The 26,870-nt window shown below is 33.6% G+C and overlaps 1 protein-coding gene and 2 non-coding genes across 8 annotated transcripts in view; all 3 read right to left on the bottom strand.

Moving 5' to 3' along the window:
• PKP4 (plakophilin 4) overlaps positions 1 to 26,870 on the bottom strand; it is a 229,770-nt gene that overhangs the window by 119,315 nt on the left and 83,585 nt on the right. For all 6 annotated transcript variants that reach the window (XM_074215929.1, XM_074215926.1, XM_074215928.1 and 3 more), the window contains exon 2: positions 7,815 to 7,948. In XM_074215929.1, coding sequence (XP_074072030.1) covers positions 7,815 to 7,943 — 129 coding nt within the window. In that variant the 5' untranslated portion in view covers positions 7,944 to 7,948. The remainder of the gene's footprint in view (positions 1 to 7,814; positions 7,949 to 26,870) is intronic.
• Positions 108 to 214, bottom strand: LOC141510455 (U6 spliceosomal RNA). The gene has a single exon (XR_012474943.1). It is a non-coding gene; the product is annotated as a U6 spliceosomal RNA (small nuclear RNA).
• LOC141510358 (U6 spliceosomal RNA) lies at positions 2,858 to 2,964 on the bottom strand. Its single transcript, XR_012474855.1, has one exon. It is a non-coding gene; the product is annotated as a U6 spliceosomal RNA (small nuclear RNA).

Here is a 26,870-nt window from a genome sequence, read left to right on the forward strand (position 1 = left end):
TTAAAGTTAGGGAAATTACTAAATTTTATCAATAAATACTGGCATGTTATGTAATTTTGCTGTTTATTTACAACCTGTGCATATGTTATTTAAAAAGTCATAAACTCTTAAATTGAATAAAATACTTCAATTTGGGTGTCACTCCTGCACAGGGGCCATGCTAATCTTCTCTGTATCGTTCCAATTTTAATAAATGTGCTGCTGAAGTGAGCACAATTGAATAAAATACAAACTAAGAAAATTATGAGTACATGTTTTAAAGAAAGTATAAAGAAGACCAACAAGGTTTTGATAAAAACAAATGAGATCATCACTCATCCTGCATTGAAATACCTTAAAAGCAAAGGATAAACCTATCCATTATATTTTTGATTGCATTGGTAGGCAATATATTTATACACAAAAAGGCTCAAATAGTCTTAGATCTGCTAAAAACTAACTATAGCATTAATACTTTGAAAAAAGAGCACATAGTAATACAAACAGCAAGTTACTACCAAGATCAATCATGTAGAACAATACACCAATCTAAAGATATCTGTGGAATAGGCGGAATTTGAAACATGTTACAAAAACTTTGTAACAAAATGCAAAGTCATAACTACTCACAAGACTATAGGCAAATTGCAGACTTGGCAGATCTTTTTATTTATATAGCCAGTTAAACAAGTTAATCTATTAACTTAATTGAAATGGTACAGGTTCAGGTAACTTAAAGATGCTTGTATCCCTCAGCCAAAAGGGAGACTCTTCATCAGTTTGAAGAGAATTTGATTCTATGACATCTCTAAAAAGGAAAAAATTCTCCAAGTTCTGGTTTTATACAAGTAACAGTCTTCATATTTGAAGCAAAATATAAAACTGTATGTCATTCTGAAACATCTCATTTCAAACCTTTAAACTACTATTAATAAAGTGTTTTATGTATAGAGAAATAAGTACTCCTTTTATGGGAGGCAAGACACCTTGTTTTCATTTTAACCGTGCAACTCTGCATTGCCTGGGTTTGGTTCTATGCCTGAGTTTCCTTCTGTGTAAAATGGAGACTGGATTAAGTTGTCTCTAATATCTCATGTGTATCTAAAAATCTATTAATCCATGAATGAAAAGCATTAAAAATTACATTTTTTGCCTATTTTAAACACAATGATGCATCAATTAAGTCATCATAATTTAGGTTTCTTTATATATATATATGACATAAGCTTCGTTTTTTCTTCCACGGTTTACCCAGTTGAGGTGTGGCAATCAGAAATATTTTATTGTAAATAAACAGTGAATGAACAAAAGGGATACTGCAGAGGCAGGTGTACAGCAGTTAGCAAAGCTGTTTTAGTTTCAGAGGATAAAGTAAATAATTATCCTGGAATCTGTTCCACTCCGGGCATTTTGCCACACAGGAAGAGAGTATAATTCACCAGTTAAAATACTTGAACACAAAGTTAAAAAAGATTTCATTTAGATTCTAATTTCCTAATTTTACGTTTCTTAAAAGTTCAGATTTTCTAATCCATTATTTTGTTGTGGAATACTCAAATTCCAGGAATTTATAATTATTTTCTGAAGATTCAATTTTAATACTTTGGAAGAATCAGAACATGTTCAAATAATGGCTATCTGAATTCTTTAATACTAACTTACATAATTTTCACTAATAAAATACTTGAAAATACATAACTAATAGTTTTCTCATTAACAAAAAGAAACATAGTTAAACAAATAAAAGCTTTTTTTTTTGGTTGAACAACTCATGCACTCTGAGACAATGACCTTCGGTCTGTGTTAACTCTGATTTCTGAGTTTAAGCCATGTCTATTAAGTATATTACATTCTTGTCTTTGTTCTGTCACAAATTAGATTCTAACTTTTTAGGCCATAGGTTACCTCTTTTGTCAAATCATTTCTAATATCCTTTTCATAGAGTAGGATGTGGTTTTAGACAAAACTAGTATCTCATGTGTATCTAAAAATCTATTAATGGCAAAAACTCCATTGCTCCATTCAAAAACCAGTGCATTAATTACCTGTTAACTTTCATTCTTTAGTTTATATCAAGTCCATTTGGCTTTAAAAAATACAAACAAAAAACACCAAAATTTTTATCAGCTCCTTGTTCTCCATTCTTTTGGTTACTTCTAAATTTTGATTTTTACTATCTTAACAGAAAATGACTATAATCTGGTTTTTAATAAATGGAATTTAAATTAACCAACAGTCATTCACAATAAACTTAGGTACTTTAAGAAGAGCTTACAAATTTCAAGAAACCAGCTTAAAAAATAAACCAAAAATCCTTTTTCTATGTATGAAGTAAAGGTAGTTTGTCATATTGTATAAAGTAAAGATACAGTTTGTTCTATTTTTTATCTCTAAAATTCTAACTTACAAGTTGTAAAATAAAATGGCTAAGTATGTACTAATTTTCATGGATATAAATACTATAGAGCTATATCTTCCAAACAAGACGCAAGAAACTTATTCTTTAGATTAAAAATGACATAACACAGCAAAAGGCTTGTCTAAATCAAGGGTTTTAAATCTATTTTGCATCATAGACATAGAATCCAGGATCACGACAATTGGGTAAAACCTATGGAATCCTCAAAATACTTTATACGTATTAAATAAAAAAAATTATTACAAAAGGAAACAATTCTATTGAAATACAATTATGACAAAATATTTTAAAAAATAATTACACAATAAAATGAACTTACAACTATAGGAGGCTTTTTTTTTTTAGGTTTTTGCAAGGCAAACGGGGTTAAAAGGCTTGCCCAAGGCCACACATTTAGGTAATTATTAAGTGTCTGAGACTGGATTCGAACCCAGGTACTCATGACTCCAGGGCCGGTGCTTTAATATGGAACGCTTCATGAATTTGCGTGTCATCCTTGCGCAGGGGCCATGCTAATCTTCTCTGTATCCTTCCAATTTTAGTATATGTGCTGCTGAAGTGAGCACTATAAGAGGCTTTCATGCTAACATTTTTGTGCTATGGAATTATAACATAAAACTCAAGATTATAAAATGAATATTTCTGAAATATAATATTTAGGCTCCTAGGTATTTAGGTTGTCTATTTCTATTTATTTTTTGTATGTATTTTTATTCTCTAGATAAGATATTTAATTTTTAAGTGATTCAGGCTTTTTAAAATACTCACACTGTATTGACAAATCATGAGTTGTATTTCTACTTTAGGAATTCTGACAAATTTGTTTTGGTTCTGTAGTCAAGTAAGAGTTTACTAAGGGTTGCATATCACCCCAAACCCAACAGCACATAACGTAAATAAGTAGGCTTATGCATGTATGTATATGTCCACTGGTCATGTGCTCCAATATCTTCTATGCAATGTTTTTCAAGATTATCTAAAAAGGAAGTTCCCCAGACTGGAGTTACGAGGCCTGAAGAGGAAAATTGACAGAAACTGATGATCCAAATGAAAAGAATGCATGCTGATTGTTATCTGCACCTCTAAAGACTATACCATCATCTTCAAAGTAATAAAAGCTACAAATACATTTTGACTGATAGTATCATCCCTGAAGTGCTCAATTTACTTATAGCATCTCCTAAATGATAGGACAGCCTTTTTGGAAAGGGCATATAAAGTATTAAATATATGTTATTACGTAATAATAAATAATATATCTGAAAAATCCTTGATTTAGATAATATATATATACTATGTAATGCATAATGTATTATATAATAAAGCCCCACATGCAATAGCAATCCTTAAAGCTATTATTTTCTGTTTCTTTTCCTTCACTGACTTTTACCTGAAGTCCTTACAATGTGGTTTTTTCAGTCACAATAAAGTTCTCTTCAAGCAAAGTCAAGTCAACATCTACTAAGCAACTTAAATTCAATAATACTTCCTGCTTTGAAATTCGCTCAAATCAGTATTTTGATAACAGCCACTCCATTATTCTTCAGGATTACGTCTTTCTTGATTCCTTGAACTCCCAAACCTTAATAGCAATGACCAAAAAAATATTTACAACACACTTGAGTTTAGTCTGGATTAATATTTCTTTATAACTTTCCTAATTCCAGAACAATAAAACATGCTGATTAATAGAATTTGATCATTTTAAAATTATAAATGCTCATACTGCAAATTTCTTGCAAGCTTTCTTGAGTTCCAGCTACCAAATCCTTTCCTTCTACTTTTTAGATAGGTCAACTTACTCTTTCATTCCATCTCAATCACACACAATGATGTTTTTCCCCTACTAGACCTTTCTATTACCTAAAACCATTCACTTCCCTAGTTAGAAAATCTGACATCCCCCCCGACCATATCCTTCTAGCATAACATTTCCGTATGTCCGACCCCTATGATATCTCTTCCATTTAGGAGAAAGTAAAAAGGAATCCAAGGGGCTTACTCAACTTTTCAGTTGAATACCTCAATACCTCACCTACACAGGTATCGTCCATTTACTAAGCCACCTGCAAATTACACCTTTCTGTTCTATTTTGGTAGGGTCCAAAACAAGGTCACAGTAAAAATCAAGTTTCTGCAGGTCTCTGTCCATTAAAAACCAAACTGAGTGGAGACTTTGTCAGGCATTTAAGAGTGGACAGAGTAAGTAACTGTTAGATTTATGGAGCTGTAAGTTCCTCAAAGTGGACTCTCACCATCCTACTTTTAAAAGCTACCATTTACCTATTATTGGGCTCTGGGTACTGAAAAATATCACACAGTGTCATACAATCACTTTTTAATCAGAGTTGTGAATTTTGAGATAGGGGATTAAAAAAAAATGGCCTCTCTGACAAGATGGGCAGATCATGTAGTTTTATCATTAAAAGGAAATGGGGGGGGGTGTGTGGCTAGGTGGCTCAGTGGATAGAGCACAGGCCCTAGAGTCAGGAGTACCTGAATTCAAATCCGGCTTCAGACACTTAATAATTACCTAGCTATGTGGCCTTAGGCAAGTCACTTAACCCCATTGCCTTGCAAAAACCTTAAAATAAAAAAAGGAAATGGCACATTCAGTCATGCTCACATTAGTTCTCTACATAAACTAGTTGTGACTATGACAAAGAGTGAAGTCTTCAGTTCAGGCACTGAAGTTCAGCTTGCATTATTAACCCAATGGTCTCCTATCTATAAAGACCTGGTTCCTTTTTTTTCTTCCTCTCTCAAAATTTTTCTCATGTCAGTGTTCAGCTCAGTAGTTCAGTCCACTGGGAGGATCTGTCAGGATTCAATGCCTGATAAATTATCAGTCATTAGATTGGTGGTAATTGAAATCCAAGTTCATATGATCTGGGCACTGGAGAGAGAATAAGATTAGATAATTAGAGGATCTTTCCTCTAAGGTCAGGATGAATGGAGGTACTTTGTTGATGTCTTCTACTGCATAAAGTTTTATTTATGGGATATATCAGTATCCATCATATGCTCTCTATTAAACTGGATATAGGAGTTATGATGCTCAATTGTGCTGGAAATGATCTCCATAATTGTAGTCAGAGTTCCTTATGAGGCAAGAAGCATCCACTTCCCCACCCCTCAGTCCTTTGTAATCTGGCTTATTTCATCACTGAACTGAAATTGTTCTCTTCAAATTTACCACCTTGCTGAATATCTCATCTTTCCTGAGTTCTACTTTTTTTTGAACCTATCTATTGCATTTGACATTGTTGATATACCCCTCTTTTCCTAGATTCTCTCTTCTCTGAATTTTTTGACACTTATTTTCTCTTTTTTGGCTGATCTTGCTCAACATTCACATCATGGCCCCATCTATCATAGAACCCTTAACACATTCTCCTTCCTCCCCCCTCCAATCTTCAGTCCTGCAGTAACAACTGTCTCTTAGACATTAACTGTTATGTCCTCAAGGCACTTTAAACTTGGTATCTTTCTCTCTAAATTATCCCATTTTCAAAACTGCTGTATTACTGCTGAAGCAACCATGAGACTTCCAGGTTCTCAGGTTTGCTATTTCATAATTATTCTAAACTTCTCACTCTCTCTCATTTCACATACCAAGTCACTTGCCAGATCTTCTACTCCAACAACATCTACCCTATCTAACCTGGTCACAACATATTTTTCCAGCCTCACTGGATATTCTTCCTACTCCTATAGTATAAAACTCTGCCAAATTATCCTTCTTCCACTTGCTTACACGTGACATTATCATCTTTAGTCTTTGAACTGGCAGGAATTCCTTCCTGACCTCCACCTCAGCGTTTCCTTCTGCCTTTACAATAAAACTTAGCACTAGCTTCTGCAGAAATCCTTTGCTGATTCCCCCAATCCCAAGTATTCTTATGTTTTAATTTCTTCATATATATTTGTATTTATTAACTTGATACTGAGGCAATATATATTTCCATATGCACTTATTTTTTTCCTCACTGAAAACAGAGATCATTTTGGCCCTTACATATATCTACAGCATTTAGCTTGGGGCCTCGCATATAGCAGACAATAAATAGTTGATGACAGAGAATTGCCTATATTATTGCCATGTTCTCCTAATTGGTCTTGTCTTTAGCTTATCATCTTTCCAATTCATCCTCCACAGAACTTCTGATTATGAACTTATTTATTCAAAAACTCTTAATGGATCCTCATAGCCTTCTAAAAAATATAAATTTCTAGAATTTAAATTTTAAGCTAAAAGCTCAAAACTAATTTTCCAGGCTTATCTCAGAATTTACATGAGAGCCAAGCCAGTCTATTTTGTATTCTCCCTCCTGCTGGGAATGCATTCTCTAAAATCATAGCTACAACCTGGGTCTGTTTAATTCTTTCCTTTCAAAACTCATTATCAGATCTGAGTTGGAGCAGTAGAACAATCACAAAGCAATAGCCTTAATTTAACATGCAGTAAAATAACCAAAAATCATCAGTTTTTTCCCATTATTATCTGTTCAACTCTAGATATCAGTTTGCTAACAAAAACACAAGATATACAATTTTAACGATCTACATCAGTCAAGAAGAGGGAAAAAAGCTAGCAGTTACCTGTCAAATATTCATTAGGGGTCCCCTAAGTTTTTTGCACTTGTGAACAAGCTCAGAAGAATTTAAAATTTATACTTCTTAACTCTGCTTCAAAATATCGAGGTATTAAATTCGGCAAATTCACTTTCTCCAATCAAAACATATAGTATCTTATGAGAAAAATTTCTGCATAAAAGAAACCTCATAACTCTTTCAAAGTCAACATAAAACACGACATTAAAACAAACTTGCACAGATTTAACAAATTATAAAAAACAGCTCACAAAATGAATATGCTTTGATTCACACAAACACAACAGCTTTTGTCTACAAGTGAGAGAGACAGTCCTAGAAATCTAGGCAATGTTAAAAAAATTTTTTAAAGGTCTTATAGTCACATATTTGCCAGAGCACTAATAATAAAACTAGCATTTCAGGTCTGCTTTACAAATATTTTAGTGCATGCAAACAATATGCAATGCATAGCAAACAAAGACACCAATTACCATATATATATAGAGAGAGAGAGAAAGAGAGAGAGAGAGAGAGAGAGAGAGAGAGAGAGAGGTGTGTGTGTGTGTGTGTGTGTGTGTGTGTGTGTTTTCTTACTTGCAGATGCATAAGTATCCTGCATGGTCAAATTCTGACTTGAACCTTGAGGAGATCTACATTTCAGTCATCCCACTGTATTCAGGGATGTAAATACCTTATAATCAGAAAATGTGAATGGGTCAAGGAAAAAAATTTAAAGCACATCCAGAGATTTTAACTTTTATGTTACTGAAGAAAATCAATCTTATTTTAAAAAATTTAATAAAAAAGGATGTTAAAGTACCTGCTCCTTCACAGAGGCAAGAATAGTTGTAGCTGTGGTTTCTGGTTCCATGCCTGGGTCTGTGGAGGCTTCCTGGCTGGCTTGTTGCAGCTCCTCCTCAATCAAGGGGGCCTGCTCAGGAGCTGGCATTCCTCCTGCAACCAAAGCAGTCAAAGGGTCAACACTCTGAGCCATTAGTGTTGAAACAGCATCTGGATTTAGAAAGCAAGTTTGTTTCTCAAACTTTTTATAGGTTTACAGATAAAATATTTAACAAAAAAAAAGCAGACAACAAGAATTCTCATAACAAAAATTCTATCTTGCCTATTAATCAAGAAATACTCATTCATTTAATATTTATAAACAATTTCACACTGATTCCCTTAACCACAAGTACTCTCTACACAAGAATAACATTCTTAATTGTTTTTAAAAGGCAAGTGAGGAATATTATGATATTAAATGTTATAAGATGGATAATAAAAAGAAATGCTTTGTCAATTAAATTTAAAGTAGCATATGATGAGAGATTTACTAAATCTCTCATTTATAAACTGAAGGTCAACAATATCCAACAAGGAAATTACACATATTTAAAAGCCAAATTAACACCTTACTCTGTGCTGCTAACTGACTCACAACACAATCAAATTTCAAAGGCTGGGGAGATAGAATGGGATGGGTTGGGATAGGTGATGGGAAAGCAGAATTAAAATGTAAAAATATCATCTATTATCATTAAATGTGATTCATGATTTATTATTATCATTAAATGTTCATTAAGGGACATTTAAAACCGCTGCAGGAATAAAAAGAACAAAAATAAGGAAAAAAGAATTATCATTGGCAGACTATTTTACTTCTTTTGGACAATCATGATTTATATACAAATAAATGTAGGAAATACTATTAGAATATACTTCAGGTTCATTCTTGGTAGCTATGATTCCAATTTTTTAAGTTAAAACCAAAAGACTTTTGACAAAGGGCAAAACTAACTTGGCATGGATGGAGAAGAGAAAAACTTCTTAGTCCTTCTTAACTGTACCATGAACCGAATATAAGACCACAGAATGTTACCTCTCAATCTCTCATTGTTAACTATATTTATTCCCAGCTGAATTTTCCTAAAAGTAATACTACAGTAAAACCACAAAAATTCAGCACTGGAAAGTATGCTGCTTTCCATAGGGCTCTATAAGCACCATTATTCTTTAAAAATATCACTGAATCTGGGGTGGCTAGGTGGCGCAGTGGATAGAGCACTGGCCCTGGAGTCAGGAGTACCTGAGTTCAAATCTGGCCTCAGACACTTAATTATTACCCTAGCTGTGTGGCCTTGGGCAAGCCACTTAACCCCATTTGCCTGGCAAAAAACCCTAAATAATAATAATAATAATAATAATAATAATAATAATAATAATAATAATAATAATATCACTGAATCAACTGTCTAAGTCAATGTCTAATTTTCATAAATCAATGTTCACTTAAAAGAAAAAAACCAAAAATGTTTAACTGTAACCTAATGTACTAAATATAAAGGAAAGGAAAAGTGGTTTAGAGATAAATTTTATTTGTATTTTGATAAAGAAAAGAGAGAACATATGTAACAATGAGAAATGCTACATACAAAAGTAAGATATAAATGAGCATTTTTCTTTTGTAAGGTAATGGGGTTAAGTGACTTTGCCCAGTCACACAGATAAGTAAAATTTAAGTGTCTAAGGTTGAATTTGAACTCAGGTCCTGCTGACTGCAGGCTTGGTGCTCTATTCACTGCATCACTTAGCTGCTCCAGAATGTTTCTCTGTAGGTTTTTTCCCGCCTTAAAAACTCAATGTCAAATGAAAAAAAAAACACCACAATACACATCTTGGTCGAGAGAATAGAAATATTACTACATAAAAATGAAACAAGTCAACAATTTTTTAAAATGTAAATTATTAGGAAGTAAAGCAAGAAGAACTGTCAAGAATGAATTTTGAAAATCTTCATAAAAGAAATCTGAAGAGGGAGAAGCTTCACTGATACAATAATGATATTTATTTTTGAGGCCAAACAATAAATTGACCAACAATCATAACCTGGTATTAAAATGTAGAAGACACGGAATTAGATTAAGGAAAAATATAGTCTTTAATTACAATATAATACAATCCTTAACATCTATCAAAAACTATGTCCTTAGTGCCTTTGGTGGGGGTTGGGGAAGGAATGTCACTAAATACAAATAAATATAAAATATTTACATTACCCATAAAGAGTTTTATCATCTCAACAAGAAGAGGAATCATTTATAATAACTTTAGAACAAGATATCAGCTATGTTCATTCTAATACAACCAATCAGTTTTGGAGGGTTAAAAATGTTTTCAGTGGGTGACCCAAAGACAACATATATATTTTATAGAACTATCACAAAAGCTAAAAATAAAAATCTTAATGAATACCCACCATAAAACAAAATAATTTTCACACTATGTCCAAAACTGTATTTGTCATTAATCCATCACTCCTTTCTTAGCTTATGGATTAGCATAGACCACAATCATTTCTGGAATGATGGCTGGTCGCTCACTATTCTAATAGTTCTTAAATCTTTCAAATTTATATTTACATTGCTGTTACTGTGTAAATTATTTTATTACACTACATACACTGCATCAGTTCATATGTCACTCAGGTTTTTCTGAACCCATCTCTTCTAATTTCTTACAGTTCAATAATATTACATTATTTTCATATATCACAATATTTTTAAGCTTTTCCAAATTGAAATCCCTTGAGTTTGAAGTTACCAAGGGAAGTAGTATAGAAGAAAAAGAAAAGAGGGACCAGGAAAGAGCTCTGAGGGACAATAATCCTGTGAGGTTGACACTGTTATCTATTTTACAGTTGAGGAAAGAGTAAAGAATTGAATATAAAGGTAATCAAACCCAGCAATTTCAATTCCTGTTTGTATTAATTCTCAATGTGGTCTTTTCTTCTCCCTTCAGTAGAATGAGCATTTCATCATCTTTTAGTCACTTTAAGTTGCTGAAATAATATTTTTAGATTTTGCTTGACTCCTTTTTGTTTTTCAAGTTTTTACTTAGATCTGACCTTTCCATCATCAGCAATTCTTGAAAAATCTTTATTCTATTAAAGGTCCATTTTCTCCCATCTCCACTCCATTTTTCAACTCTTGCCTTGTCACCCATTCTTGCAATGCTTGCAGCCAGTGATGGGATTCGGTTGGTTCACACTGGTTCAGCAGAAGTAATAGCTAATTGCATGTTAAATTTGGTGAGCTGGTTGTTAAAATGGCACTTGAAATCAGGATTATCTCTAAGGTGGACACCTGGACAAATGCCTAATCTGGAAATCACAAATTTATAGTCTTTACTCTTTTTTAAACATTCATCTGTGTGGCAGTTTTCTAAGCTCCTACAGTTATGTTCATTATATCCATAGGTGAAAAAAATTGACGAATTTATGCTTGTAATATTTATTCATATATAAAACTTATTATACCTTTGGAAATAACTACATTTTCATGCCTTCATTTTTGTTACTTCAGTAACAAACAAATAGCATAAAAAGAAAAAGTGCCAGACAACCAGGGGGTGATAGGCTGTCATTTGTTTCCACTTTCTCTTATGCCCCAAATTCCCCTGTGATATTATGAGTGGGCTGGTGTTCCCTGAACGGTGAAACCAATAAAAAGCTGGGACACAATGAATCAACAGAAATAGATTTCAAGTATCTTATTGCCCATTTTGGAAGTCATGGAAGTAGAAGGAAAAAAAGAATTATAACACAGGTAAAATGAATTTTGGTACTATATCTATTCCAACACTGGCTGCTTTCTCTCCATAAGGATACATTTGCTTTCTGTGCGTAATACAACATAATCTAGTTTTGTGTACCTCTTTAATAGTTCTTATTTGAGTATTAAATGCATGAAATATTAAACTGCCTTTTGCTATTTTTTCGTATACTTAAAATGGTCATTAGAGCAGAGAACCAGTTGTTAATTTATATGAATCCTACCACAGCTTGCAACCATGGCATTTCTCTTCTTTGACTTTCTTTCTGATGAAGTTACTTTATTATCTCAGAGATTATCCTCTTGAGTTTCTCTTAGACCATAGCACTTTTTTTCACTTAACTTGCTATTTTGGTTTGTCATATATTCCAAAATGTAGCTCTTTTTCAAGTCTTCCAGTTAATAGTCTTCAAGCACTATTTTATCATGGCATGTGTGATCATAATTCTCTGCCAGATATTGCTGAGTCTGGATTATTTTTAAGTTCAATTCTTGACTCAATTTTCTCAAATGTAAACTACAGATAATGTATCTGCCTCATAAGGCTGTTCTAAGAATCAAAAGAGGTGGCAGGAGTAAAGTACTTTGTAAATGTTAGCGATGACAGTCACATTTTATTGTGTGAATTATACATATGAATATATTTATATAGGTATAAAATGTTTATAAATAGTAACTAATAGTTGCAAAATGCATTACTTATATTACATATAACTATATAATATGGGAAGGGAAAGGAAGAAGGGAGGGTAAGAAAAAGAGAACCATGACAACAGGAGTATGTTCATAGAACAATAGCTAGAGAAGTGGCTAAGACCCAAGAAAACCTGGTTTCAATGCCTCTTTTGACACATGCTGCTGTGTGACCCTGGAGAGATCACTCATTCTATCAGGAGGCAACATACATTTATCAGACACTTATATGAGGCCTGGTCATATATTGACCAAAGTGCAAATAGTTCCATGCCTCAAAGAGTTTACCATTTTAGCTAGGGGCGGCAACATGTGCCTATGTGGATGAGTAAGGATTACATAGAAAGTGATTTATGAAGGGGAGGGAGGAGAAAGGAGAATGAAGGAATTAGAGAAAGATCCTATAAAAAATAGCACTTGCTTAGTTAGAGACTTAGAAACTTAAAGAGGTAGACATAAGAAGAATGTTCATTTCAGGCAAAGGACAATCAAGGTATCTCTCCTCCCAATGACTCCTGGTATCGCTTTAAAATTATAAGCCATAAAGTTGGGACTTATTACACTGATAAAGGAAGTCTCACAACAAGCGCTATATGGACCTATGAAATCACAAGTTCGATACCCCCAATTTTATACATACTTACATATACATATGATTAAAGAACCCAAAATAAAAATTATTGTATATATTTAGATATTTAGTTCCCAGACCAAGTTCTGTCATCTTTCTATAAATCTGTCATTTTCAGCAAGCCACTCAAAAAGTGATAACTTTTTTTCAGGCTTTTGCAAGGCAAATGGGGTTAAGTAAGTGTCTGAGGCCAGATTTGAACTCAGGTACTCCTGACTCCAGGGCTGGTGCTCTACCCACTGTGCCACCTAGCCCCCCCCCAAGTAATCACTTTTTTTAAGAAAGATTTTATTTATTTTGAATTTTACGATTTTTCCCTCATTCTTGCTTTCCTCCCGCTACCCCCCACAGAAGGCAGTCTGTTAGTTTTTACATTGTTTCCATGTTATACATTGATCTCAGTTGAATGTGATGACAGAGAAATTATATCCTTAAGGAAGAAAAATAAAGTATGAAATAGATAGTAAAGTTACATAATAAGATAACTTTTTTTTTTTCTAATTTGAAGGTCTTTCGTCATTGTTCAAAGTCCACAATTCTTTCTCTGGATACAGATGGTATTCTCCATCACAGACAGCCCCAAATTATTCCCGATTGTTGCACTGATGGAATGAGCAAGTCCATCAAGATTGATCATCGCCCCCATGTTGCTGTTAGGGTTTACAGTGTTTTTCTGGTTCTGCTTATCTCGCTCAGCATCAGTCATGCAAATCCTTTCAGGCTTCCATTCGGGGTTTTCTTAACAAAGATAACAAAGAGTGGTTTACCAATTCTTTCTCCAGCTCACTTTACAGATGAGGAAACTGAGGTAAACAGGATGAAGTGATTTGCCCAGCAACCCCAGCTAGGAAGTGTCTAAGGCTAGATTTGATGAGTCTTCCAGTACTCTATCATGAGTCACCTAGCTGCTCTTCTGTATATACTTTAATGCATATAAATTGTCTTCTTAGTTGGAAAGTCAGTTCCCCGATGGCAAAGATTATTTCATATTTTGCATCCCCAGTGCTTAGAACAGTACTTGACCCATTATAAGCACCTAACAGATACATATTATCAGTAAGGCAATGAACATTTATTAAGTGCCTCCTGTGTGCCAATCACTCTTTCTAAAGTTCTACATAAATGTTAACTTTTATTCTAGAAAATGTAAAAAAAAAAAAAAAAGAAGACAATCTCTGCCCAGGAGTCTTCTAGGGGACATAATAATAATTCAATATGGTATTAGGATCTCATTGATTTCAATATTCCCTCCAACTGAAAGTATTTTAATTTATCCATACCTTCTATAGTTCCTATCTTGTTATAAATATTCCATGAAGGATCTACTCAATGTGTTCAATACCCCATGGCTCCTAGTATAACCCTCATAATGTCTATCATTCCTCAGTCTCCATTTATGACTTGCTCATCTCTGGTTATATGCTTCCTTTGTGGTCTTTTTTTTTTTTAACACTATTCTCAAGCCTATATCTGCTGCCTACTTTTTTTTCTCCCTTAACAAAAATCTATTTTCTTTTCTCCTTCCTTCCTTCCCACCCACTCCCATTGGGGGAAAAAAGGAAAAATAAGACTTTTGCAATAAATATGTACAGTCAAGCAAAGCAAATTCTGTCATTGACCATGTTCAATAAATATATGTTGCAATCTACTCTCTGAGTCCAATCCTTCTCTGTCAGTCTCTGAGTCCAATTCTTCTCTGTCGGAAGTAATCACTTTTAAGATTTACTCCTTACCCCATAAAATAAAATAAAAAGAATTTCTGGATATTTCCCACTGTCATTTCTGTTCACTTCCTCCTGCCTATCTGCATTCACATAGGCCAGTTCCCATGTTTAGAATTCAGTACTTCCTGATCTCTGCCTTTCAAAATGCTTTTCTTTCTTCAAGACTCAATTCATCTAAAATCTCAGTCACAAAGCCTGATCTCCCACCCCTAATTACACTCTACCCTCCAGTTTAAATTTTCTTAAAGCACTTTGTCTTTTTTCTGTTGCCAACCTTAATCGTACATGATATTTTTCTGTGTACATTTCATATCTCACAGTTGATTCAAAACCTACATATCATTTTCTAGTCTTTCATCACTAGAATTCTTTGGGAATAATTTTGAAGCCAAGTATTTGCAAATTTTCAAAAAGAGAGAATAAATGCTAGTAAAAAAAGATAGCAGGGATGATATCTATAATTACTGGTTCAAATGCTTACTTTCTCATCTTTATAAATCATTTATGAGAATAAAATTCATAGAGTATATATGGATTACATTTTGAGAAGGGAATTAGGAGTCTTTCATGAATAATATTCAACACCAAACTACATGTTCATATGAAGTGTAGATAGTATAGAAGCCTACTATAATTACTGCTAGTTCATTATGAAAAATAATTTAACTTGATAAAACAAAACACAACTTAAAACACTCACCTTCAACAAGGCATTTCCCATGGATATATATGCAAAGGAGAAATTGTGATGTAGAAACAATTTCAGAGAAAACCAGAATGAAGTGATACGGATGTGAGCAGAATCAGAACAATTTAAGCAGATTGAGATATTTTTTTTAAGATGATCAATACAGATACTTGTTTTCCTTGACTATGTATGATTGTATGAAATAAGAATTCTGTATTTCCTTTTTTTCCCCCAGTAGTATGGGGAGATAGAGGCAGAAAAAACACCCCAAAACCTTGGTACCTAAAAAGATTTATTCTAAAAATATATATTATAGTAGTCTTCAACAGATGAAATCAAACAAAAAACTTTTTAGACAACTTAATAATTTAGATCAAGTAATATAATATGGAAACATATCCATCAATGTTCATGAATTTATTGTCTATTATGTGCCAGGTATCTTATCCTGCTAGATACTAAAGTGGTATATCACTATCATAAAAGATATCCTGCATAAAGTCAAAATCAAAGAAATTCCCTACATATGATAAAAGTGCTCCAGACAGATGCTGTTGCTTTTCAAATGACAGTATAAGTTTTATCATGCTGTGTAATTCTACAGAGTATCTTTGTGAAAATCCATGAGTACTAAAAAAAGTATCTAGCAATCACACAGAAAAAGCCAAATGGAGTAGGAGGTGGGGGTGGGGGAAAGGCGGGATATTTATTAAGCACCTATGTACCAGACACTTAACTAAAGACTTACAGTTAAACTATGGTATGAAAATAGATAAATCAATTAATTCAATCAGTCTATAACTCAGATTGCTAGAATAGGTAACCTAACAATTGGGCTCTAATTTTAAATGAAGAATTTCTGTGTATACATTAGCTCCTTAACATGTCCATGGGAAATGTCTTATTGAAGGTGAGCCTTTTAGGTTTATTTAATTTAGTTTCTTTTCACAATTAAGTCTCTCAATAAGAATAAGGAATGATCCATCAATGAAAGTTTTCTTACATTCATTATACATTTGCAATAATGCAAAGTTGTTCCCTGATGAAAGATTTTACTTTTGCCAGTATACTTCTGGTGATGTTAAATGAACATGAGACCAAAACATTTAAATTTCAAGCAACTCCAAGGACAATGGAAAGATTTGTGGTATACAGGAGGCTGCTGCACGTTACCAATCAGCAATGATGTTAGCATAAGAAATGGTGAAAGGAGTATAATCCAGAAAAAAAAAAGAATGAGTCACCTTGCAAAATGACTGAGAGAATAGGAAATAGACAATCCAGTGAGAGCAGCTTTCTTTTTCTTTTTCTGGTTTTTGTGGGGCAATAGGGTTAAGCAATTTGTCCAAACTCACACAGCTAGTAAGTAAAAAGTGTCTGAGGCTGGACTCAGGTCCAGTTGCTTTATCCATTGTGCCACCGAGCTGCTCCCCACCCCCTTCTTTTGGTTTTAGTACAGTTTTATACAGAAATTTTAACCATTAAGAAGAAAATTTATTTATTAAGCAGAACCTCCATGAAGGATGTATAAGGCAACAGACAAAAATTTTATTAATCAAGATAAGAAGACAAGGATGATTTCAATGTTTACCAAATGAAGAAATATCAATACCACTGAAATTACAAAGACACTGAAGACATATTCTCAGTGCTTGGCACACAGCTAATGAATTAAAAGATTTTAAAAATTAATTTGTATATGAAGCAAGAACTCTCTTATGGTGATTGATGAATAGAATTTTGAAACTGATAATAAAGGAAATAATGCTTGAATATCAGAAAAAATAATAATGCTAAAAGGCAAGCTAATAGCATAAAATGGAAAAATACCTCAAAACATTTAAGTTTAAATGTGATAATTCATCTAAGAGACACTGGAATATTAATAAAAATTAATAACATCTTGTACTATCTATAATAAAAATTTACTAAAAGCTTCACTCTACAGCAAAGATGAAATTATTTTATTTTTCATCAAGCTGGAACCATTACAGAGAATGAAAGAAGGAAAATATTAGGAAATCAGAATATGCCTGAAAAGCTAAGTTTTAAAAAAAAGTATATGGAATCTATTCTAACACTCAAGAAATAGCATTAAATATAACTCAATCTTATATTTAAAAATCTGCTAAAAATAGAAGATTACCAAAATTAGTTTAGGACACAAATCAATCTCAGGAGTTGGCACTAGTAAAGCCAAATATTCTTGAAATATTTTGGCAAGAAGATACAAATTTAAATGAATAACTAAGTTATTTATATACATAATACATCTAAAGTTTTGGTCCAGAAAGTTACTAAAATTTAAACCTGAACCAAGACTTTCTGGGACCCTCTCTAATAATTATGCTTTAAATTAAAACAACTACTAAACCAAAATTTTATTTTACATGGCTAACAAATAGCCATGTTTCTAATTTTGACTTGTTAATTATACAATAGGTCACTATAATTCAATTAGTGTCAACTGACTTCAGCTTTGAATCCTCACACCTGAAAAAGAATGGTAGATTTAATTCGACAGGCAAAAGGGATAATAAATATTGTTGCAATAGTTCTAGAAGATGACTCCCAAATTTCTAGTTCAAGCATCACTCTGGAACAGCATTTACAATGACTATTAGAAACATGAAAAATTCCTGGCAGTGCCTCAAATTCAATGTATGAATCAGAATTCTTTTATTTTTTTTAGAAGCATTTATTATCTCTCCTTGTTTTTCTCCCTCCCCATAATGAACAATTTTTAAACCCTTAAATATGCATAGTTCAGCCAAAAAACTCAAACAAACAACAACCAAGAAAAATAAAAACCCGCCACTGATCATGTCCAAGATGTATATGCCTCATATATCTTTGAGTTGGAGAGCGTGTTTCATCTTCAAATCTCTGGAGCTATTTTATCATTGTACTGTCCAGCACTCTAGTCACTAGGCTACCGCCAATTTTCCTGTTTTCATGCTTTTTTCACTGACTGTCTAGCATGCATGGAATGAATGAAAGAAAAAAGATTATTATTGTGACATAAGAAACAAATATAATGAAATATGGTGAGAAATATAAATTAATGTTGAGTAAAGAGAAGAAAAAATATACAATGCAAAAGGAAAAAGCAACAATAATAGCAAAAGATGATGAATGAATGTCCTGTAATTAGAAACACAAATAGCAAATGGAAAAAGTTTGGCAGAAATTAAGTATTTTGTATTTCACACCATATAAGAAATTCAAAATGGAAACATGACATACACAAAGGAAGACATGCAAATCAGGAGCACTGAAGAAATTACTTTTTAGACAATATCACAGAAGAGTTTATGACAAAGCAATGGACAGAACCACAGAAGATAAAATGGAAGATAAAATTGTATAGAATAAAATTATATAAAAATCAAAAAGTCTTTGCAAAAACAAAACAAAGAAAAAGCGAGAAAGGAAGGAAATTGGCAACTGGGTAAAAAATTGTTTTTGTAAGCAACTTTATCTAATACGTCTTATTTTAAAGATATTTGAGGAAGTCAATTACATAAGATTAGGAGTTATGACTCAATAAATAATGAAAAGATACCAGTAGGTGATTCTCAAAGTAAGAAATTCAAGCTATTTATAATTAACATTTTTAATTGCTCCAAAACATTAATGATTATTAATCAATAAAATTTCATTAGTTATCTACTCTATGTCAAGCACAGAGCTAGCTAAGTAGTAAGGATGACAAAAAAAAAAAGAGGAAAAAGGCAACCACCATTAAGGAGCTTACAATTTAATGGGAAAGACAACATGCAAATAAGCAAAGCAACACACACACACACACACACACACACACACACACACACACACAATTAACAGAGAGAACCAGTAGGGGGAAATGAGGCACACCATTCCAGGTCTGGGAGAGACAGAGAAAATCCTGAGTTCAGATGGAGTCAGCATCTCTTGATCTGCACATTAGAGACTGGAAGTAGGAGAGGGCCTGGTTATGAAGGCCTTAGAATGTCAAACAGCATTTTATATTTGATCCTGGAGGAAACATGAAGCCACTAGAGTTTACTGAGTACTGGGTAATATGATTAGACCTATATTTTAGCAAAATCACTTCAGTGGCCGATTGGATTGGGGTATGAAGAGACCTGAAGCCGGCCAGGCCACTAGCAGGTACTGCAACAATCAAGGCATGAGGTGATGAGAATCTGCACTTAAGTGGCAGCAGTGTCAGAGGACAGAAGGGGGGGGGCAGGTTCAAGAGAGGTGGCAAAGATGAAATTGTCAGGCCTTGGAAAGGGGTGTGGGGAAGGGAAAGAGGGAGAGATGGTGAGAGTTTGGGAGGATGGTGTAACTGTCTAAGCTAACAGGGAAGGGTGGAGGTGAAAAGAAAGATAATGAATTCTTCTTTTGAATATGTATAGATTAAGAGGTTTATTGGATATCCAGTTAACAATATATTGAAAGGCACCTGGAGATGTGAAGGCAGAAGAGAATTTACATAGAGGAAGAAGCAAAGAGTACCCAAGAAAAAACTCTAAGAGACAACTTTAATGGTTAGAGGCAGTGATTTGGAAGAGAATCCAACAAAAGAAACAGAGACTGAATGGTCAGATTGGTAGGAGGAGAACCAGGAGAGCATGAGTCCTGAAAACCAAGAGGAGAATTTTGAGGAGAAAGAGTAACTTGTAAAAAATTGCTGACATATGGGGCGGCTAGGTGGCACAGTGGATAGAGCATTGGCCCTGGAGTCTGGAGTACCTGGGTTCAAATCTGGCCTTAGACACTTAATAATTACCTAGCTGTGTGGCCTTGGGCAAGCCACTTAACCCCATTTGCCTTGCAAAAACATAAAAAAAAATGCTGACATTAAGGAGAATTAGGACTGAGAAAAGACCATTGGATTTGGCAACTAAGAGAATAACTAATTTTGGAGAAAGAAGTTTTGGTGGAATGGTAAGACTGGAGGCCAATAAGGGGTTAACAAGAGAGTGACAGGAGAGAAAAATGGAGATACTTGTTATATAAGGTCTTTTTGAAGTCTATTTTACAAAGGGCCAAATGATCAGATGAAAGTTTTTTCAGAAGAGGGGAGAAATGGGCATGTTTGTAGATTTTAAAGCAAAGAACCAGTCCCAGGAAACAGGTAGAGATTGGAAATAAGTATTAGAGGGATGACAAAGGAACAGTCTGTTTGAGGAGATGGAATGGAATGAGATTAAATAGATTCCATTGATTAAAAAAAGAATCACTTTATTGCTTTGCTAAAGAGTGAGGCTATTACATGAAATGGGGTGAAGGAGAAAAGAGGAAGCTCATAGCAAGTGATCTCAAATTTTTCTGTAAAATATAAAGCAACTAAATTAAAATTACTCTTAAGTTCAACTCCACAAAAGATTAAATGCAAATGTAAATTAAAATGTAAAAGGGCTTTGAAAAACAAGCACATTGTTGAATGCACTGCTGATAGAACTGAATTTGACTAACCAATCAGGAAAGCAATACAAAACTTTGCCCACAGTTCTTAAACTGTTTATATTTCTTAGCTCAATTAGTCAACTACTAGGCCTTTAGGACAAAGGAATAATAAGTACCAAAATATTTGTAACATTTGTTTGCATAGTAGACTCAAACTAGAAATTATGGTGTACATCTACTAAGAAATTATTAAGCAAACTGTAGTATATGAATGTAATAGAATGTTACTCTACCAAAAGAAATGATGAAATTAAGTTTCTTTAAAAAGTGAGACTTCTATGATCTAATCCTGAATGATGTGAGCAAAAATAGGTAACTATAGTCCCTTTCTCCCCATATTCTCCTACCAAAAAGGTATTTAAAAATATTCAAAAGGTATACCAAAAAGCAATCAATTTAAAATTCAGAATTAAACATGTTTAGCAGGACATGGTCAAAATGTAGATTTATTTTAGTGAAAGATGGGTATTTTTTGAGAGGGTCTTTGTTTTTGAATATTCTAAGATGAGAAAATGAATCTTCTTTTCTCCTTTCCTTCTCTGCAGAGGTAAACCATGAGTATGTAACATGGCATATATTGTCAAACAATTACATTGCCTAGTTTTGGTCAGTTAATTACCCCCTCCTCCCCTTTTATGTTCTTTGTTGTAGAAGACTGCTTACTTTGGGGAGAAATGTATTCAAAAGGGAAGGTGATTCAAACAACATTATTAAAAATAGCTCAAACACCTGACACCCAAGCTTGAAACTTTGAATTTAGACAAGATTTGCCTATTCTAATGAGTTTCTTTATGAGACAGAAAATTTATGAGGAAAAAATGACTCCATTTTAGTTGTTGAAATGAATGCTGTTTGAGTCTGAACAACAGTCAAGTAGAGAATAGGGGAAGTCCCCATAGTTTACATATCTACTGAAGTCTTAACAAAAAATCCCAATAGGGCCTTTGAGGCATCTAATAGGATAAAACAAGAGATGATAGAAATTGGTGGACCAAGGAATTCTGCTGGGCCTAGTACTGGAAATGAGCTGTCCCATTTCATCTCTGATCTTTATTATCTTTAATAAAGATTCTTGTATTTACCAAGTTGTAGTTCTCATTGTCCTGGTGCTCCAGTAATTCAAGCCCAGGCCCTATGGTGTCAGTTATGAAATCCAGCTTATTCTATCATTATAATTCTTTTCATTCTATGCCCATTAACCCATTATAAGAGGCTGATGGATAAGTGCCTTCAGGTGGTATGAATGGAAATATGGAATAATGATAATTAAAGTGGAATTACAAAAATGATGACCTTCCATAAGATAATATTTGTACTTCCAGAAGAAAAGAAATACTCAGAAACAGCCACAAGTAAATGTTTGCGTGAACAACTATTCAAGAGTCTAAGGACTTAACAAACTGTTTAAAGATACCAAAGAAGCAAAAAAAAAAAAAAAAGATCATTTCATCCTTTAATAAGGAATAGCATGACCTGCTTTGAGTATGTTATTTCAGTAAGCTTTCAGGGGGAAAAATGTTGTACAGATATTACAGTAAAATTTTAGCAATAATTAACATTAACATATAACACATAACTGAATTTAATGCTGGGGGATAATCATTGCTCTCAAAGAGATCATCATCTCATAGAGGAAATAAATTATATATACAAATAACTTTAACAAGATAATTATTTACTTGATCTAGAGAAAAAAATCTCAATTCTCGCAGGCAGAAAAAATTAGTGTAGAAATTAGCCGAGAATATTTTGTTGAAGACAACCATACAAAATACTACCAAACATTCCAAAAAGGTACAAATATTATTTTAAGATTTTTGAGAAAAGAAACATAAAATCTGAGTTCAGAGATAAAAGAAGAATGAAGTACAAGAAGTATAATGGATGATTTTGACAATGCACACTTACTACACAAATGAGTCCCATGCAGTGTTTACAATTATGACAAAGTGCTTTCCTCAAACCATTCTTATGAAGGTCATATGTGGCATTATTTTTATTTTTCCAAGAGAAAATGAATCTGGAAAAGATAACGTGGGAATGTTTTCAATCAACTGGACAGGCAAAGGAATCATGAATTCAGAAAACACCCAAAATCCTGGCATTTGCAAGTTCCTGTAGTTTGGACAGGGGTGAATGAGGAGGGGTGGGGGTGGGGGTGGTGGTGGTGGTGGTGGTGGTGGTGGTGGTGGTGGTGGGAGAATAAGTGCTTTCAACTAGCCAGCTATCTGATAATATTATTGTTTTTTTTAGAACAGTAGCTAGTTAATTATCATATTCCTCCATGTATAAGACATACCCTTTTAAAAAAAAATTGGGAGTCTAAAAACTGGAAGCATCTTATATAGTAGTTCCAGATTTTTTTTACTTGCATCTCCCACTTTTCCCATGTTTGTTGTCTGTGCTTGTTGTTTTCTATTTGTTACCAGTATATTAGATTACATTTTGCCACATTCTGGTCAGAAATAGCTCAGAAAAGATTTTTGTCCATTGCTGAATTCAAGTTTAAAGTGATCCAGTTTGCAAAAGTGAATGGAAATCGTGCCTAATCGAACCTAAGATTGGGCCTCCTCTGACTGAGAAAACAATTCGAATGACTAGGGGAAGAAGAAACCCTCCTGAAAGAGCCCTGGCACAAGGCCATGAGAGGCAAGTCAGCCAAGTGGCCTGAGTTAGAGAGGGGACTGAAGAGATGGATTGAAGAGCAAAGGACCAGTGGAATTTGTGTCCACAAAGATGGTTCAGCAGGAGGTCAGAAGAAGTGCTGATGAAAAAGAAGTGACTGATTTCAAAGGACACAATTGGTGCTTCAGGTTCATGCAGAACGGACTAAGCATTTGTCCATGCACCAGACTTGCCCAAGGAGAGCTTGTGGTCAACCCCAGACCAGAGCACAGGCAGGAGAGTGGCCAGAGCCTCTCTTAAGACAGTGATTTCGTCATCAAACACAGATGAGGATGAGCTAATGGATGGGAGTTTTGACAGCAATGAGGAGTTGTATGAATCCAATGATGAACAAAATTTGAGTTGAATAACTTTATGTAATAATTTTTTTTCAAACTGCAGGCCCCAAAATTAAGGTGCATCTTATACTACATAGGAATGTCTTTTACATGGGGAAATATTGGTACTGCATTTTAAAATTTTTATCCTTCAAAAAGTGGGAAAAATAACAGAGGACAAAGGGTTGGATCTGATTATAACAAACAAACCTTACTGGGGTAGAAATTATGGGAAACCTGAATGGAAGAGAACCTTCATGAAGCACCCTGAACTCTAAGAGTTCATAAGAGAAGGAAAACTAATATGACCAAAATGCTAGATAATTACAAGAACCATTTTCAAAGGATTTTTAAAAAAGCATATAGGACACAATGGCTATTAAGACACAAGCATAAATAATCCCTATGAGGATGAAAAGGAGTATATGTCTAAAGTGATATGGCCACACAGGAAAACTAAAATAAATGGGATTTATAAAAGACATTTATAGAATGTGTGAGTAAAAAGTATCTGAAGATGAAAATCCAAAAAGCAGCATAATCCTTTAAAAGATAGCATGAGAAATATTGAAGCTAGGAATAAATATAAATAAAATTTTTTTTGAAAAGAATTTTTTTTTAGCTGTTGGGGCAAAAAGGAGATCAAAAGAACAGAAAGGAGTACTGCTTTTAGTGTGGATATTTATTTACTTTCTGTTTTATTTAGCTTTTCTTTGCCTAGAGGAAAGATCTTAACATTAAGAAGAAAGATGGTTAAGAGTTAAATATAAGAATGTAACAAATTCAAGGAAGGTACCATATTGCAGTGAAAGGAACATGGGATTTTTTAAGGCAAAGAAGCTTGATTTAAATTCTGGTTCTTCCTTTATTGTGCTACCTCTGTGTTATCAGAAAAGTCATGACCTTCTTGGGCTATAGTTGACCTATCTGTAAACTGAGCTAGACTAGAAGATTTCTGAGGTCTTTCTAGCTTTAAATTACAATGCTTTGACGTGAAAGAATTGCATGTTAGGAATGTGAAAAAATGGACATTACTCAGTCTTTGATGGTAAACTTTCAGAGCTCACAGATAATGAATAGAAATCCCACAAAGCTGGAGAAAGGAAAAAAGCATGAGTTTTCAAAAAAGATGAGAAATTGAAATCTGCCAACTATAAGATGGGCAAATTCAACCTCTATTTCTTGTGAATTCTGGTACATGTTGTTAAAAGACAACCAAATTTGTGGGCATGAGGCCCAAGACATAAAGGTGAATTACAGCAAATTAAACTAATTTCCTTTTTGAACAGCCTGGGCTAAATGAGGAAATGTGGTACACAATGATGCACCTTCTTTTCAGCAAAGCATTTTACATAATATTTCAAGTTATTATTGTGGACGAAACGAACACAAGGAGACTACAGCTAAGAGTTAACTCGACTGAAGGCTTTTTAAATGACAGATGCAAGAAATAATTAATTGGTAGATATTACCTTGGAGAGAAAAGCCTTACTTTCATTTACAATTCTCTTCAAGTGGCCTTTCTGAATCTCCTCCACAATCCTCAAAGAAGCCTTTTATTATTTATTTGCATACAACCTGTTATATATTTACTTATCCGTGAGCATGTATCTCACCAGAAGAAGGGAAGCTCCTTGAGAGCAGTTGACTCACTCATTTTTATTCCCAGCAAGATTTAGCATAGTGCATAGTATAGAAGAGGTGTTTAACAAATACTTGCTGATTAAAATAGAGAGAAGTTTGCTTTGGCTCAATAATTATTAATTAAAAATAAAGTTCTTTTATTTTTGTATTATATTGCTTTGTCAGTAAGAACATTCTTATGAAAACTATCCAGTTGTTTAAATCAAAGCAAACTTTTCTTTCCAACATTTTCTTGTTAGACTCTAGCTATAAAGATTAATGAAATCACTGGCAAAGGACACTAAGAAATATACTAAGTTATAGGTGAGTTGTGCTGAAGAATAAAAGTTTTAAGAACTGCCTTATCATGGTGCAGTGGATAGAGCAGCGGCCCTGGAGTCAGGAGTACCTGAGTTCAAATCCGACCTCAGACACTTAATAATTACTTAGCTGTGTGGCCTTGGGTAAGCCACTTAACCCATTGCCTTGCAAAACTTAAAAAAAACCTGCCTTATCATCAATGTATCTTAAGGGTATGAGCAGTGAAAAAGTAGTGTGTATGGTTGTTTGCTAAAAAGGAAAACTCTCTCCTTCTGTTTTATTAAGCATCTTCAGGATATTATTTTTTTTCTCTCCTCTTTTTTTGGTGGGGGAATAGGAGAAACAGAAGAAATAGATAACTCTTACTTTGGTGGAGATACACTATACTTTTCTACCACTATTCTCAATCTAAAAGGCAGCATCATGAACCTTCCAAAAAATAAATTCCTGCAATACAGAGAATTGTATTTTTTTAACTTTTTTTATATACAGAACCAAATTGTGTTTAACAAATGCCTTTTTGATGATGGAAATCAATCTAATATAATATAACCTAGGGTTTGGAATTATAGTCCCAAACTCTGCTGCAACAAGCCACTAGTTACAATTTAAGTTTTCTTATTTGAAAATAGAAATCCTTACTGTACCTACCACACAGGGTTTGTATGAATATAAAATGAGATAACAGATATCAAAGTTATCAAGGAGTTTAACAGTTAAAAAAAATTAAAATGATAACTATACTGTGATTGATGATTATAGCCAATTTATTTTGGTGATACTTCAGTGGGCAATTTCACAAAGATCAGATGTATGTTATATTTAATCTTAAATGACAAGAGAGACTTATCAGTCAAGAAACTAAGGAATCTAAACAGTCTACCAACAACTCAGTTATTTGGGTTGCACACAAAGACTATTACACAGAAAGTTTCAGTAAGTTTGTTAAGCTATTTTTCACTTCTAGCCAAATCTTTGTGACCCTATTTTGGTTTGTTTGTTTTTTTTGAAAGATACTGAAGTAATTTACCATTTTCTTCTATGAATCAATTTACAAAACAAAACAAGATCTGCTGAAGAACCATTATGAGTAGTATAACTGCTGTTTGTGGGAAGCAAACTTGAGA

The sequence above is a fragment of the Macrotis lagotis genome, chromosome 1 (genome assembly GCF_037893015.1).
Source record: "Macrotis lagotis isolate mMagLag1 chromosome 1, bilby.v1.9.chrom.fasta, whole genome shotgun sequence".
In the NCBI taxonomy this organism is placed as follows: domain Eukaryota; kingdom Metazoa; phylum Chordata; class Mammalia; order Peramelemorphia; family Peramelidae; genus Macrotis; species Macrotis lagotis.